The sequence below is a fragment of the Pyxicephalus adspersus genome, chromosome 5 (assembly GCF_032062135.1).
Source record: "Pyxicephalus adspersus chromosome 5, UCB_Pads_2.0, whole genome shotgun sequence".
NCBI classification, from domain to species: Eukaryota; Metazoa; Chordata; class Amphibia; order Anura; family Pyxicephalidae; genus Pyxicephalus; species Pyxicephalus adspersus.
Window position 1 is genome coordinate 80,712,649 of NC_092862.1, and position 15,675 is coordinate 80,728,323.

Below are 15,675 nucleotides of genomic sequence, written 5' to 3' on the forward strand. Positions count from 1 at the left end.
TATAGGTCTTCTCATGATGACAGATGAAAAGATGAAATGGGTAACCCCACTTGTAAGATAGTTGTTTCTGAGTCAAGGGATGCTGCGTATGGTATAGGTCTTCTGATGATGATGAATGAAAAGATGAAATGGGTAACCCCACTTGTAAGATAAATATTTCTGAGTCAAGAGACGCAGGGCTCGATGACCTTGCCAGGGTTCAGCAAGATACATCTGGATAAAAAGTGAGGATGCCCCATCAAAATCAAGTGAACTCCTGTCTCAAGCTTTTCTGAGAATTTCCTCTTCCACTCTGTAAAAAGGAACCCAGCAAAGAACATCATGATGTGGTGGCATTTGGATTCCTGTTAGCAGGAATTCGATGTACCCAGTCAAACGCAAACTCAGTTGTGGGTTCCCTCCTTAATGAGGTGTTTAGGACCCCCATTATGGTATCCTGAAGATCGTTAAGCCTGTGGCCTCTGGGAGGCCTTTAATGTGAATATTATCGTGCCTTTTGCGATCCTCAATATTATCTGAAGACTGAGAACTGAGAAAAACCACTGAAATACCTGGTGTATATTAGTGTCCGCTAGGTGTCCATCTGATGTCTCACACTCATTTATCTGCCTGCCAGTACTCAGAGCTTGCTGAGTCTCCAACAGGAGAGAGGGTTGGAGCTGGGGCCTCATCAGACGCCATCTTGGAAGACCCCGAGGAACCCCTGATAGAATCATGCAGGTCTCTCCTAGGGTCTTTACTCTACTGGATGCCCCTGATCTTCTGTGCTCCCTTACTACCCCTCTGGAATGGTAAAAGACGTCTAGTAAATAGATCTCCCACAATAGTTTGGCCCGAGAACGGAAGCTCACTTCACCCACGTCTACTGCCGGCCATAGGCAGACCCTAGGCAGACCCCCCCAGAAGACTTTCATCAGCATGCTTTCTGCAGACTACATGATTTGTTTCTTGTGCTACGTCCCCCCCCCCCCCCCCGTCTAAGCTTTGGTGTTCAAAAGTTTGCAAACTGCCTTCCGTAAAAAAAATTATTGATTAATGTATAAATCATTATAAAGCTGTGCTTATTTTTTCCTTCCATAACTAACCAGAGTATGCTTTTAATTTTCATAAGTAACATTGAAAAAAAAAGTTGTAAAAAAAAAAAAATTTCAGACACTCCTGCTTATACAGATGATTATAGATATACAGATGACTGTGATTATAATATTTATTTACAGTTTTATCTGGAGATCCCTATACAAGCCAAAACATTGGTAATATTTTAACTTTTTGTAAAGGTGTCTTTGTTTTGCTAAAAATCAAACATGTTCCCAGGAAAAAGAATAGGAATAGGGATTCATAATTTCACACTTTGAATTCTAGCACAAATGGATCTTGTTAAATGTCTTGTTTGCCAATGTTATTTTAACTCAAGGATTAAAGGCTGTTACAAAAATAACTTGCTGTGAAAATTGTTGAAGATTTCCCTGCTGTGAACCACACTATGTAGTTTGCAAAAATTAGCTTACAAGAGTTCCTATTTGAACTCAATAAAAGTATTCAGATTGTTAATCAGTCAAGAAATAAAAACAAGGCTGCATTTCTCTCTTTTTTGAAAAAAAAAAAAAGACTAACACTTAACAACACTTTTGAAATATTATTCATTTCTGACCAAATCATTTAAATAAAGAATCATGATAAAACATGTCTAACCGTTACCTTTTTTTCTATAACTAAAACAATGAAACCATGGTATTTTTGTATGCAAGTTTCTTTTCACGTAGTAAACATCTAAAATTATAATCGCTCCATGAGATGGATACCCTCCAATGTTAAGGAAAATCCTGCAGACACCAACATAGGAGTTTATCTTATTCCCACTGACACCATGTTAAGGTTCCTAGGTGAAATAAGATCATACTTTAAGAAAAGTTTAGAGTGAATTCTTGTTTTTTTACGTTTATTGTTTATTTACTGTTATTCAGAACTCAAGCAACCCACTCCCTTGTCTTCTCCTGCTGTCATCAGAACTTTGTGGTTGGACCAAGTTTTAGCTGTCATACCGCACATTCCCAGCAGTGATCACTGTGGTAAAGTGATTCAAAAAGCAGAAACATATACGATAGAATGAATACAGTTCTAAACAGGATCTGCCCCAAATCTTAATTAAAATAGCATGCCTCTATGTGTTTTTATTACAACAAACTGCACCTATATTTTATTATATTAATCTGCTCCCATGTTTATTAATAATAATTTGAACCTGTTAAAATATTTATAATATATAACAATTGGAATAATAATAATTATATTAATCTGCTCTCATGCTAATTACAATACTAATAATCTGCACCAATAATTATATTAATATTCCCCAAAAATTTGGTCTCATATTTCAATAAAATATTATTGTGTTACATGCTTTCATATTAATAACATGCCCTCTACCTATTTTTATAATAGTCTGCCATACTTTCTTTCTTTTCCTGTATTATAAAAAAGCTTTGTAATTGCATGAACACAGAATCATAAAAAGCAAGTATACATCATATTAAAAATACAGCATATAAGAATTATAATAGCATATACAATTGCTAGACAATTCATTTTGTAATTTAATGGAGAGTGAATGTCCCCTTATCCCGGCGGCGAATATGTTAACGCTGGTCACGGTAAATAGGGAAAGGAGGCATAACAATAACTCAGCAAAGGACATTCACACTGAGATGTCACAAACACTGGGGGTGTCCTTCCTTTCCCTGGAGAAACAAAAACTTCATGACAGCCCGTAACTCCGGCGACGTGAAACTTGCTTGTGCCTCTGCCATCACACCTTCTCACTATAAAAAAAAAGTTTTATGAATTACAAAGACCTGATTTTGCAGTTACATACTAAGATACTAGGCTATCATATGCCCCCACACTCATTTTTCTATTTCATCTGGAAGGGGGCAGCCCCTTGTGTATATGTATGTATATATATATATATATATATATATATATATATATATATATATATATATTATATATATATATATATATATATATATATATATATATATATATATATTCACACACACACACACACACAGGTAGATGAGAGATCAGTTTAAGGTTCAGTTAAAGTCAACAAAGAAAGAGCCAACCCCTGGGATATACATAATCAAAAATATAAAGAACCAAAATCTTGCTTGGTTTGTTAGGATGAATGTCCCAAGGGGGGGGGGGCAGTCTTTCTAAAGGTGAGGAGGATAGTTTTGGAGTGCAGGTATAAGTATAGGTATAAATTATGGTGTAGATAATGCAATAAAAAGGGCAGTCCATTTTCCATTTTCGAATTGTATTGTTGTGATTGAATTCTGTTTAAATTTTGAATATAAGTAGCCCAAAAAAAAACTTTTTTCTGGTTCTTTTTGATTAATATATATATATATACATATATATATATATATATATATATATATATATATATATATATATATACACACACATATACACACAAACACTTTAATGGAAGATAGTATGGAGTCAGGCAAATGAATGTCATCAGCATTAGAGGTATATAAAGCAAATGCCACAGTGTAAAAATGTTCTTTTATAATTTAATTTATTGTTATGATATACAAAAAACACAGCATTAAACTTTTATGTTCAAAAATTATTGTTCAAAACATGTTGTGCTCATTGAAATCATGTTTTAACATTAGAGCCTAATGACATATGGTGTTACTTTTAGGATCAGTACAGCAAATAAATAAATAATATTAGTTTGTATCTATTCTTTTGCTGACATAACTTGTACTGACAGTATTTTTGAATGCTTCATAGAAAGTAACAATGATAATTAACATAATCACTTCTACACCTATCAGCACACACAATGAATATGGTTATCATCTTATATGTTTTTTTTTTAGCTGTTTATTCTTCAATTTGACATGTATAATGTAGATCAGTTCTTATATAGCAAATATGCATATATGTAAGCAGATAATAAAAAAAAAACTTTAGTTTCCATATGCCAGTTTCACTTTAATTAACATGTTAAAGAGCAGTGAACGATATGAAGGAAATAGAAATTTTGTATTTTGCATAGCAATAGACATTAAACTTTTAGACATTAGACTTATTTTTGTGGCAAGAGTGCGCTCTACTGGGAAATGACAATACTACACAAATTTGAAAATATATTTAAAAAAATAAATTAAAAATACTGAAGGCAATTGCTTGAATACATTTTTTATGTAGTTACAAGTTGTCTCCTAAATGCAGCTACAAATCTATAACAGTAGGAAACTTTGGGGTCCAACACTAAAAACACCTAATTGCTAGTAATGTGGTAAACAATAAAGACATGTTCAGATTTGCAGTTAAAAACCACCATATTTAGGCGCTCACTAGGTGTTTTCAGGTGTTTATAAGTGGCTGCAAAATTATGAAACAACTCCTATTTTTGTGAATTGAAACTGCCTGTAAAAAACATTTCCAAATGCTTAAAAATTCCTGCACAACTGTTTGCAACAGCTTAAATCTGCTTTTGCAAACTGCTAGAAAAAGCATAAATTTACCTAGAAAAAAAAATCCCTGATTTTGCTTCTGTAAAGTCTGTAATTAGTAAGAGGTCAATATTGTGACTGTGCAGTTTGTAAATGGCCAAAGATTATACAGTAGCAATGACATAAGTGCTGGGGTCTATCATATATCATAAAAGAGTCCAGGAGTACAGCAGCAGATATAGTATCAGGAGACCCTTTAAGGCAGGGGTGTCAAACTCAGGCCCGCAAAAATACCTACTAGTCTACTAAAGCTGGCCAAAAGGCTACTGAAGCTGTTGGTAGACAGTGCATGCACCGCTAATAAGACAAATCCCAGAATGCTCTGCTGGTGCGTCAATCACGACCCACAAGTGCCCCCTCCTCTGTTTACATTCATTAGCAACCATCCTCAATTGTAAGATATTTTTTCAATAAATATCAAGGTCGGCCCGCAACTTTGTTCAAATTTTTCATTTTGGCCCACTGTCTATTTGAGTTTGACACCCCTGCTTTAAGGGGGTCTTTAAACCAAAGAACAACAATAATGATTATAAATTGCAAACTACCAGGTCTGAGCAATAGTGTCTACATTTATTTATTTACTCAGATTCTTCTAAATCTATTATTCTTTTGATTTTGCCAGTAATGTCCTTACTATCCTTGGATGACAAAACTTTCACCAGAGTTTGAGGAAGCATGGTTATCACCCTAAAGTTGGGTACACACATGCAAAAATTGTCATTGGAAAGGATCTTTCACAAATGAATGTTGTATGAGTGCTGTACATACAGCACCGTTCTGCTCTATGGAGAGGAGAGGGGGAGAGCGACGGAGCAGCACCGCGATCTCCCCGTTCACTTCCATTATGATTGTTCATAGTCCATTGTCCGTGGACGGGCGCTGTACACACGCCTGATTCTAGTCTGATATCGGCCCTGAGCTGATTATCGAACAAGAAGCATTGCAAGTGTGTACGTAACCTTGGAATGGATATGAAGAGTTCTATTCTAGAAGGTATTATATGGTAACAATGTAACTGATAAGACCACATCATAGCCTCAGGAGAGCTCTGGATAATAAGAATTCTGCTTAAGACAAGATTAATAAAACAAGATTAACAGGTATTTTATTGCACTTACAAAACATTAATAACCATATTCTTTGGATATTTAACAGAATCAAAAGGTACCAAATAGGAGATCATTGTTGGAGTTTGCATACCCTTTAATGTTTTTGAAGAAATAGACATAACATGGTTGCACAGCAAGATCAAAAAAAATTAACATCAAATTGATGTCAAAGCAGAACTAAACTTTAGCTATGATTTGGTACATTAAGGTATACTTACCTGTCAAATTGTCCCTCTAGTACTTGGATAGCCACAATGTCCCTAGTTGCCACTGACATGACATCATACTAAATCAGATTAATAATCTGTCCAATAAACAGTGATATACAAAATACATTTTTTGTTTGTTAAGGAACTTTTTTGGCATATGACATATTACTTCTAAAACACTTTGTATAAAAACATCTTATTTATTTACATAAATAATAAAAACATCCACCCAACTTGAATAAAAGCTATATGCCAACATATTAACAAATGAACTGTACTATAGGCTCAATTATCATCCGCAAGAAAAATTTGACTATTTAGGCTTTGCAATTTACGACCAAAGCAGAGGTTGGCTTAATACTTTTTGTTGATAAATTCAATGGCTTCATCAGAAGAAGTAGGCTAGCTTGGTTCTACCTTATCTGATATTATCATGGACAAAGGGTAATCCCCTCCTCACCGTCCTTCTCTCCTTTAAGGTCTTATAAGCGAAAGTACTTTATCAATGATCCTATTTGGGTATTTTGCGAGACTAGACTTTGTTGGAATCATGAAGCTCTGTTATCAACAATAAACATCCACCTCTCCTGATGAGGCAGTTAAATTTATCTGCAAAACACATTGAGCCAACCTCTGCCTTGATGGTAATTAATTACAAAGCCTAAATAGATGAATCTTTATTGTGGATGATAACCAAGCTTATCCAAATAAATTAGATGTTTTGAGTTTTATTTAAGAGATGTGTTACAGCCAAAAAATACCCAAAGAAAAAATGTTTTGTGTATGGTTGTGTGTGCGATAAATAGACATGTGGCATGCTCGCAATTATAAGTTTGGGCAATCACTAATTATTTAATAATTTAGCCGTCATGTCATGAATGTAATTTGTGATGTCACGCTAAGGGAGACAGGGCCACTAGGGTGCACTACAGCCTGCACTGAGGTGGTGTGAGCCCCGAGAAGGGCCAAGGTGCACAGTCTAAGCAGTAAGCAGGTCTTCTCCAGAGCATCTGGTGGTGAGGATGTTGCGTCGCTGGTTACTGCCAGGTTGTGGTCTTTGGGCACACCAAGGTGGGCAATAAAAACACGGTTTCAAATCACAAAGGAGAAGTATAGTCGAGGAAGACCAGGGTGGAGCCAGGCAGCAAGCAAGAGAGGTCAGGTCACACGCCAGGGATCCCGGAGACAGACACCAGTGATGCTGGGGCCACTGTGGACACAGGGAACACAGTAGACACTGAAAGCAACAGGAGGCACAGGTGACACAGGAATATCCAGACAGACCGGAACATTGGAATAGCACAGGGAAGTTGTCTAGGAACCAACAAACTGGACAGCGAGAGGAGTTAACACAGGAGCTGGACAGAGGAAACATTGAAGTAGCCAGGTGTACAGAAACTAGCTCAGCAGAACTAGGGGCCCGGCTCCAGTGGAGACACGATGCATGAACACTTAAGCTCTACCCCCATATTACCTCAACAAAAAGAGTACACCCCATCACCTGTATCTCCTCTTCCTGTACCCCCATATTACCTCACCACAATAAGAGTGCACCCCATCACCTTTCTCCCCCTTCTTGTACCCCCATATTAACTCACAATAGGAGTCCCCCGCTTATCATGTCCCCCCCCCCCTTCTGTACCAATATTATCTCACATCAATAGGAGTGCACCCCATCACCTGTTTCTCCTACTCCTGTACCCCCATATTACCATACAATAAGAGTGCCCCATATCACCTGTCTTCCCCCTCCTTCACCCCCACATTTCCTCACAACAATAGGAGTGCCCCCCATCATCTGTCCCACACCCTCATGTACCCCAATATTACCTCACAACACTGCATCACCTGTCTCTCATCCTCCTCCTCTACCCCCATATTACCATACAACAATTGGAGTTCACCACATTACCTGTCTCCGCCCCTCCTGCAGTCCCATATCACCTTGAAATATTAGGAGTGCACCCCATCACCTGTCTCTTTCCCTCCTGTACTCACATATCACCTCACAACAATAGTAGTGGCCCCCATCAACTCCCCCCCCCCCTCCCCAATTCTTCTCAACAATAGGAGTACACCTCTATCACCTGTCTCTCCTCCTCCTGTAATCCATATCACCTTAAAACAATAGGAGTGTCCCCATCACCTGTCTACCCCCCTCCTGTACCCCCATATTACCTCACAATAATAGGAGTGCACCCATCACCCATCTCACACCCTCCTGTACCATCATATTACCTCACAACACCGCATTACATGTCTTTCCTTCTCCTATACCCCCATATTACCGTACAACAATAGGAGTGCCCCCCATCACCTGTCCCCCCCCTGTACCCCCATTTCTTCTCAACAATAGGAGTGCCCCATCACCTGTCTCCCCCCTGCTGTACCCCCATTACCCTGCAATAACACAGTATACAACACACCTGTCCTCACTTTTCGCCATCCTTCCATATCCCCCTGAAACAATACCAGTTCCCCCCATCACCTGTCTGACACTTCCTTCACCAGCCCCATTTTATCCTGCAATATTAGCAATGCATTCCAATCACCTAACATTCCCTGAACCCTCCATATCCCCCAGCAATGTCAGTGGCCCCATCACCTGTCTCCCTTTTTTTCCCCTACAGAACTACCAGTGCGCCCTATAAGGGAATGGCAGCCCAGAATTACCCTGACAGCTTATAATTTATAAATCACACACATACCTGTTTGCTGTGTGAGGATATTAAGAATTTTTCATTTTCCCTGCCTCTCAGCTGCGGTTTCCCGGACTTGAAGTTTGCTGCGTGAAGCCCCGCCCACTTCCGGGTCTCTGGTTGCCGTCACTTCCGGGTCCTTGTAGTGGATGGGAACTAGCCGCAGCGTTTATACAGATTTCGGCAATGGCTCTGCATTCGCTTAAACGAGACAGCTAGGTGGTGAGAACTAATTTTCCTATTTGTGTATTTTTGCCCCGTTGCGCTTATGATCCGTCTCACATTGAGTTCCGCGTGCAACAGCGTAAATCGGTAAATAGATTGGGCTGGAGAAGAACCGTATAGTACCATGCCATGCTTGCCATGGCAGAGAGTAGGTGTGTTTACATACACATTTGTGAAAGGGTGTGAATACTCCAACAAAGCTTTCTCCTTCTTTTTGCCATTACTTTGTAAGTTTAGCACAACTTCCCATACTAATTGTACTTTCATGGATCTTACTCCAAGGCTCGCAACCTTTGTATTCCTCTGCCACAGACTTTTTATTCTGATGTTTTTGCCTTTTGCAGTGTGACACATGAAACATTTATAGGGATGGTTAATTTGATCAGCTAACAGGCACAAATGTAAGCAGTGCCTTGAAGCATTCTAGAATATTATAGCCTTGGGATGGGGACTGGGCTAAACCTACTTGGAAAGGTAGGGGGAACATTTGTGGGAAACAATTCCTGAATATATACATACGGTCTGTTTAACCTGCCAAAGGTTTCTTCAGCTTGGCAGGTGGCACATCACCTGGTAAATAGTAAAGGACAAGCTGCAGAAATCAGGTCATTCTTGTGCCTTTTCTGCTCTCTCTACCTGTAAGCTAGCTTTTGGCAGCATTTGCAAAACACCTGATTTACTCTCAATGCTGCCCCTACCTTGCTTACTCTGTGTGCTGCTGTATAGGAGATTTAGCCTACAGTTGGATGGATTATTTTTATTTATTGCTGGCAGATGTAACCTTAGGTTGGCAATCAGTTAATTGAGGGAAAACTAACATCTATGTAATGCAACTAATAAAATTGTCAACAAGCAATTCAGTCTTAGTATTAATACATTTATTTGCATGTGTAAACCTCTGCCCACAGTTTGGACAGTATTTACTGATTATTAGTCTTGACTACTGCACCATGCTCCTATTCGTTTTTAATTCTGAGACCAGTCTTTCTCAACCCTTTTAACAATGGGGGAACTCTTGGAATTATTTTAAGATCTCAGAGAACCCCTGCTATAATTACTATATCCACAACGCACAGTACATTAGTGTGGTAACTCACAGTACATTAGTGTGGGAAGAATGTCACCCTTACAGATAGCCTAAAAGATCAACTGTGTCAGTGGTAATTGGCCTGAGAGGTACAAATTGCTCTTGGCTCAAGGAACCCCCAGCAACCTTTGGAAGAGCCCTAGGGTTCCACAGAACCCTGTTTGAGAAACACTGTACTAGTCTTCCTACCCAACTTTCTCTCGCTTAACTATCTGACAATTTTATTTCTATTCTATTTAATTTCTCTGACTAATATACACAATTTTTCTCCACCATTGATATCAAGGCCTTCTTGTGCTATAATTTGTCCTTACAAAGTAAGTTGGTTTGTCCCTGGTGCGAATCAACTACTGCCATTAAAACACTTGGACCTGGAAGATTCCCACAAGTGAATCCGTATGTGTTTTTGCTCTTTTTTGTGTGTGTGTGTTTTATTTTTTATTTATATATATATATATATATTGTTGTGTGTATTATTTTACATGTAGTTATATCTTGTGTGTAAATGGGTTGTGGTTTTTATCTATTGGATCTCTACTTTCGTGCTGCATACATGTTAGAATACACATCATCCTCCTCCAGCAACTGCAACATGTTAGCAAATGTACTATAGAAGATTAAGCAGACTGCCATAGAAATTTTACTTTTTTGCAAAGTATAATTCTGATTTGCATGGTAGTGTTGTTTCTAATGTTTAACAAGTGTTATTTTTTCCTGCTTTAGTTTCTGCTGGCCTGTAAGAGTAGTTAACAAATTCATGTTATCAATTCAACAAATTCAAAAATATCCACCATGATGCCCGGAGAGAATCACTCAAAGGCTGCAGGAATTGCGTCAGAGGCAGCAGGATCCTGTCAGAACTGTACATCCTTACAGCAGGTATACATAATCAAACAGCATTTGTACAACCTGGTGGAAATGACACCAGCAACCAGAGACCAGTGTCCTGCCCCCCTTAAAGATGCTTACTACTATATCACTTCCAGATAAGTAAAAAAAAATATTTTTTTGTTTGTTTACCTTCTGCAACCCTATATAACCTTCGCCTATCTGAGACCAAAAGAAAAAAATGCGGGGAGTTGCCTAATAAAAAAAACATCCATATAATAATTCCTATTTAGAAAATTCTGTATGTTAACGCTATTCCCACTTGTCCTGAATCACCCACAAAAGGAAGGATTTGTGCACTGGTTTAAAGTCAACATCTCATGTACCATCTCATTTATTCCTAACTCATTTACTTTAAATTTCTGATGCATCACTTGTCCCCTTTTGATGCAGAGTCATTTCACTTCACTTAATGTCATCTCACATCATCTCAGTGACAATGCAGAATCAGCAGTTATTTTTGTACTTGCTAAAACAGTTTTTAGGCTGAAAACAAATGCAGCTACCACACCTAAGGATTGATAAACTGCAATACTTTACACTTTTGTTTTGGAGATCAGATAAACCTGTATCTCTGAATAGTCCATCCTGAAACTTTTGATTGAATTTATAGTTATATAGGTTTTCTGTAGTAGTTGGAGTAGTAGAATTTTGAGTGTTCCACATTTAAGAGAATAGTAAAACCCCTAGCTTTCACACTTAAAGCGGACCTAAACTCAAAAATTTTTACTTTTCATAAAAGGGCAGAAAACCCCTTTATATAAGATAAGAGAATTTAAGTGCAACCCCCCCCCTTTTTTAAGGTGCAGCTACTCCCGGAATACATACGTCAAGCATCCCAGAAGACTCTTGGCCCATTCTTTAATGGGAGATACAAAATTGCTGATCTCACTCTTCTTTTCAAATCTTTTTCTCAATCTATGTCACCCGATCTCACCCCTGCACAAAGCGAGATCGGGTGACGTACGAAGAACCTGGAAGAAGGGTGAAGAAGTGGGTGGTGCCCAGCTCAGAGAACGGATAGTGGGACAACGTGGGACCCAAACGAAGAAACCAGATCTGCGGGATCAAAGGTGTGTTTTGTTTATTTTGCGATTAGTTCCTCTTTAATTACATGGTTATTCTGTTCATCACAGTTATCACATTGTCCATTTTTTGTGTTGAATTACATATTGTAGTAAAATGTATTCCCAGCTCGGAAATCTCTTTAGAGAAAATGGTATTTGTTATATTTGTGTAGCTGTCAAATGTTCAAAAAGGGAGTCTGTGTCTAGCGAAACTAAAGATTTGTCTGGAAGCTCTGATGACCAAAATGCACACTATTAGATTTTCAGACTTTTATATATTTAAATATCCTCTGCATCATAAAAAATCAGTAGTTCTTTATTTTTTTTTAAAGCTGGATACAGACCAAGTTTACTAGATTTGGTCTGACACTAAGCTATAAAGTATCATATACAGGTAGTCCCCGGGTTACATATGAGATGGGGACTGTAGGTTTGTTCGTAAGTTTAATTTGTTTGTAAGTCAGAACAGGTACATTATTTTAATAAATGCAAAAATCAATGCAATGCAAAATCCTCACTGTGAGTTAATCACAAAGAAAAATTACATCTTTATGGAGCCTAGACTATCATTAACTTCTGGAGCAAGCTGTGCTTTGATATGCAAAAAGAAATAACTGCAGAGTTTGTCTTGGTCATTAAAGAGTTATAAGAGGCTGCAGAAAGAGCTCAGTTTTTAAGATCACTCATAACCTCACTGTGTTTAGCAAAAGATTTCTTCTGCAAGTCATGCAAACCGCTCCAAGCCTCCGTTCTGCACAGGAGCAAGCAGGGGTTGGATATTCTTAACCTGTGGACTACCTGTAGTGTTGTACGTACAGTAATATGTCCTGGCTTACTGAAGTGCAAATATCCTAACAACCTGCTATTTTTCTTATTGCAGAGTTTGAATGAATATGTTGCAGCATTAATAGGTCTAAAGCAAAAGATAATTGATTCAGAGTAAGTAAAAGTTCTATTTTAAAAACTGTATATTGTTGCATTTTGTCTCTTTTTAGAATGTTTTTTTTTTTTAAGTACATAATTAAGTAAAAGTATAACAATGACATTGTATACAGTTATTGTCATTTGAAAATTTGTGCTTTTTTAATATTGAATACAAGTAAATACTAAGTTGAAATGCATGTTTGTTGTTATTTTACAGGTCAAAAACATTGTAATAATTTCTTTCTCATTGATGCAATAACACCTAGCTTAAAGCAGACCTAAATTCAGAAATTTTTTTTTAGAAAAAAAAAATTTAATTAGATATATAATTGTAAGAGAATTTTACTCTGTCAGCGGCTTTGATTGATGATGCTTTAATCACTTGATGCATGGAGTGGCATAAAAAAAAAATTAGGCCACTTTTTAAGACTCTTGAAGAATAACTCCCCCACTTGTCTCCCATGATCACTAGCAGCCTTGTTAATTACTTTCTTTATGAATTATCTGTTGTCTCTAGGCTTCCCCTATATGTACAGGTTATCTATACCTTACTGTGTTTTCTTGTATATGGTTGACCTGGTCGCTTGTGCAACCCTTGTTTTGAATATGCTTTCGCATGCTGTTACAACATGAATTAAGTCACTTGCAAATATCTCCCAGAAAATTGTAAACCTTTGTCTCTTGGAGTCTTTAGAATTTATAGCAGACTTTGGTCTTTGGTAATAATACTTATTTGGGTCTGCCCTGGATGAAATTCTAATGACACCGGAAGACTGAGTATGCAGAGGTATCAAGATGGACTTCTCCCTTCCCTGTTAAGCTACGTACACACTTCCAATGGTTGTAGTCCGATAATCAGCTCAGGGCCGATATCTGACGAGAAGCTGAAGTGTGTACAGCGTGCGTTGTTCATCATCATACGAATGACCGTCCTGGCGGATCCACAGGCGATGAACGACGAACGATTGTAATGCAAGTGAAGAGGGAGAGCACGCAGCGGGGTGCCGATATGTCGTTCTCCCCCTTCTCTCTGCATAGAGCAGAATGCTGCTGTATGTACAGCATTGTTCATGCATCGTGGAGTGCTTAGTCATTGGGAAGGATCGTGAAAGATCCTTTCCAGCAACTATAATTGCAAGTGTGTATGTGGCTTTACTCTTAGATCTGGATTGATCAGTCAGTCCTTCAACATTTCTCTGGGACAGTATTCCCAAAGACCTTTCTGGGCCATATTACTAACCATGTGATTTTCTTGTGATACCTCTGGAGTTCTCATATTCTGGGGCAACATTTTTCAGTTTATAGCCCTCAATTATGAAATCCTGAAAATTATGAAAAAAGCCAATTATGAAAGCTGCTAATTTGTGTCTAAAACATTAGCCATCTTTGTAAAAAAAAAAAAAAAAAAAAAAAAATGAATTTGTATGCTAAATCAGTGTTCAATGTTGTGACACAGCTGAGAATTTATTTGAACATATTTTATTTGGCCACACTGTCATGGAAATCTGTAATACTAGCTATAGGAGGGGAATGAGATTTTTAATACGCAAAATTTCCTAGAAAACATTGCTACTGGTAATGCCTAAAGATTCAAATTATCCAACTGGATCATAGTGATCATTTTGTTGTTAACACATCATGTTAGTATTTATATCTGCAGTCTGTGACCCAAATTTTTGTTACTGTTTTTTTTCAGCATCTCAAATTTTTGTGTATTAAGTTTAACAAATAATAGTATATAAGTAAATACATGTGAGGATGCATCAAATTAAATGTATATGTTTAATCATGACACCTTAATATTGTGTTTTTTTCCTGTTTTGCAGCCAACTACTTGCCGAGTATCAACAGAAGTGTGACGATATCCTTTAAATATATTTTTTAAATGTTTTGCATTATTTTAGGATATTTTATTATCAAAAAGTGTACAAAACCATACCCATTGTGCAGTCTGTAAACAATGATGATAACTATTATTTAAATAATAATACTAAACATGATTTATATAGCGCCAACATTTTTAGCAGCTCTATACATTAAATAGGGATTGCAAATGACAGACAGTGACACAGGAGGAGGAGAGTTTACAATCTAGGAGATTAGAGGAAAATGCATTAAAATAGTATCGAGGTTCTTTGGGGATATTTTTCCTCAAAATCATTATTGCAAGACATGATCCCCAGCTTTTACATACCCAAACCTCTTTTTGTGTACTTGTCATCTAAGCCTCTATTACAAATTTTATAATACTACAGTATTGTGGATTGCATACAATTTTCTTTACACCTTAATGGCTCATGCACCACTTTTCCCTATTCTCTTTTCTGGTATTGTACTCTCCTTATTATGCTTTTTTATTTGTGTCTGCTTCTTTTGCCCATATTGTCGTATAGTTTGCTTGAACTGGGATTTGTTGATTCTATTGTAATTGCGTAGCTAGGTGGAATGTTGCCTGCTTTTACAGCACGCCGTAAATAATTTGCACATCTTTTCTTGCATGTTTTCCGAATAGCAAATCGCTGCCCTATAATTGTAGATATATTGGCAAAGTATGTGCATGCCCCACTTATACAGATGAAATTATAATATTGTTGAACTTGAAATGTCTAGGGTGTTAAAAATCACTAGTGATGTATGCCGTATGGTCAGCAGCTGTGTAATTTCCTCACAATGTATATGAGAAAGCAAAGAAAAGGTTGTTGTGCGGCAAATCAAAGTTATATTGTAGGTAAAAAGTTGGATGAAAGTACATCTTTTATACAATAAATTCTTTTCCATCTTTTCCAATAAATTCTTACCATTATTGTCATGGGATGTCGGACCAATTAAGTAGACAAAAAGATTCCTAAGTGGTAACAGAAAAATTTCTTGTCCCGATGCGTTTCGCCGGTTTTTTCAGGGGATGTGACTGAGTGTCAGGCTGAAAGCAGCT

At 37.4% G+C, this 15,675-nt stretch overlaps 1 protein-coding gene and 1 long non-coding RNA gene across 2 annotated transcripts in view; one reads left to right on the forward strand and one right to left on the reverse strand.

Moving 5' to 3' along the window:
• Positions 1–3,569: 3,569 nt before the first annotated feature.
• LOC140331164 (uncharacterized) lies at positions 3,570–8,658 on the reverse strand. The gene is made up of 2 exons (XR_011920870.1): positions 8,562–8,658; positions 3,570–7,063 (listed from the first exon to the last, which is right to left on the reverse strand). It is a non-coding gene; the product is annotated as an uncharacterized lncRNA (long non-coding RNA).
• Positions 8,659–8,670: 12 nt separating this feature from the next.
• The window catches only part of ICE1 (interactor of little elongation complex ELL subunit 1), a 45,579-nt gene continuing 38,574 nt past the window's right edge, over positions 8,671–15,675 (forward strand). The window contains 4 exon segments of the mRNA XM_072411930.1: positions 8,671–8,774; positions 10,588–10,743; positions 12,700–12,758; positions 14,570–14,604. Coding sequence (XP_072268031.1) covers positions 10,657–10,743; positions 12,700–12,758; positions 14,570–14,604 — 181 coding nt within the window. The 5' untranslated portion in view covers positions 8,671–8,774; positions 10,588–10,656.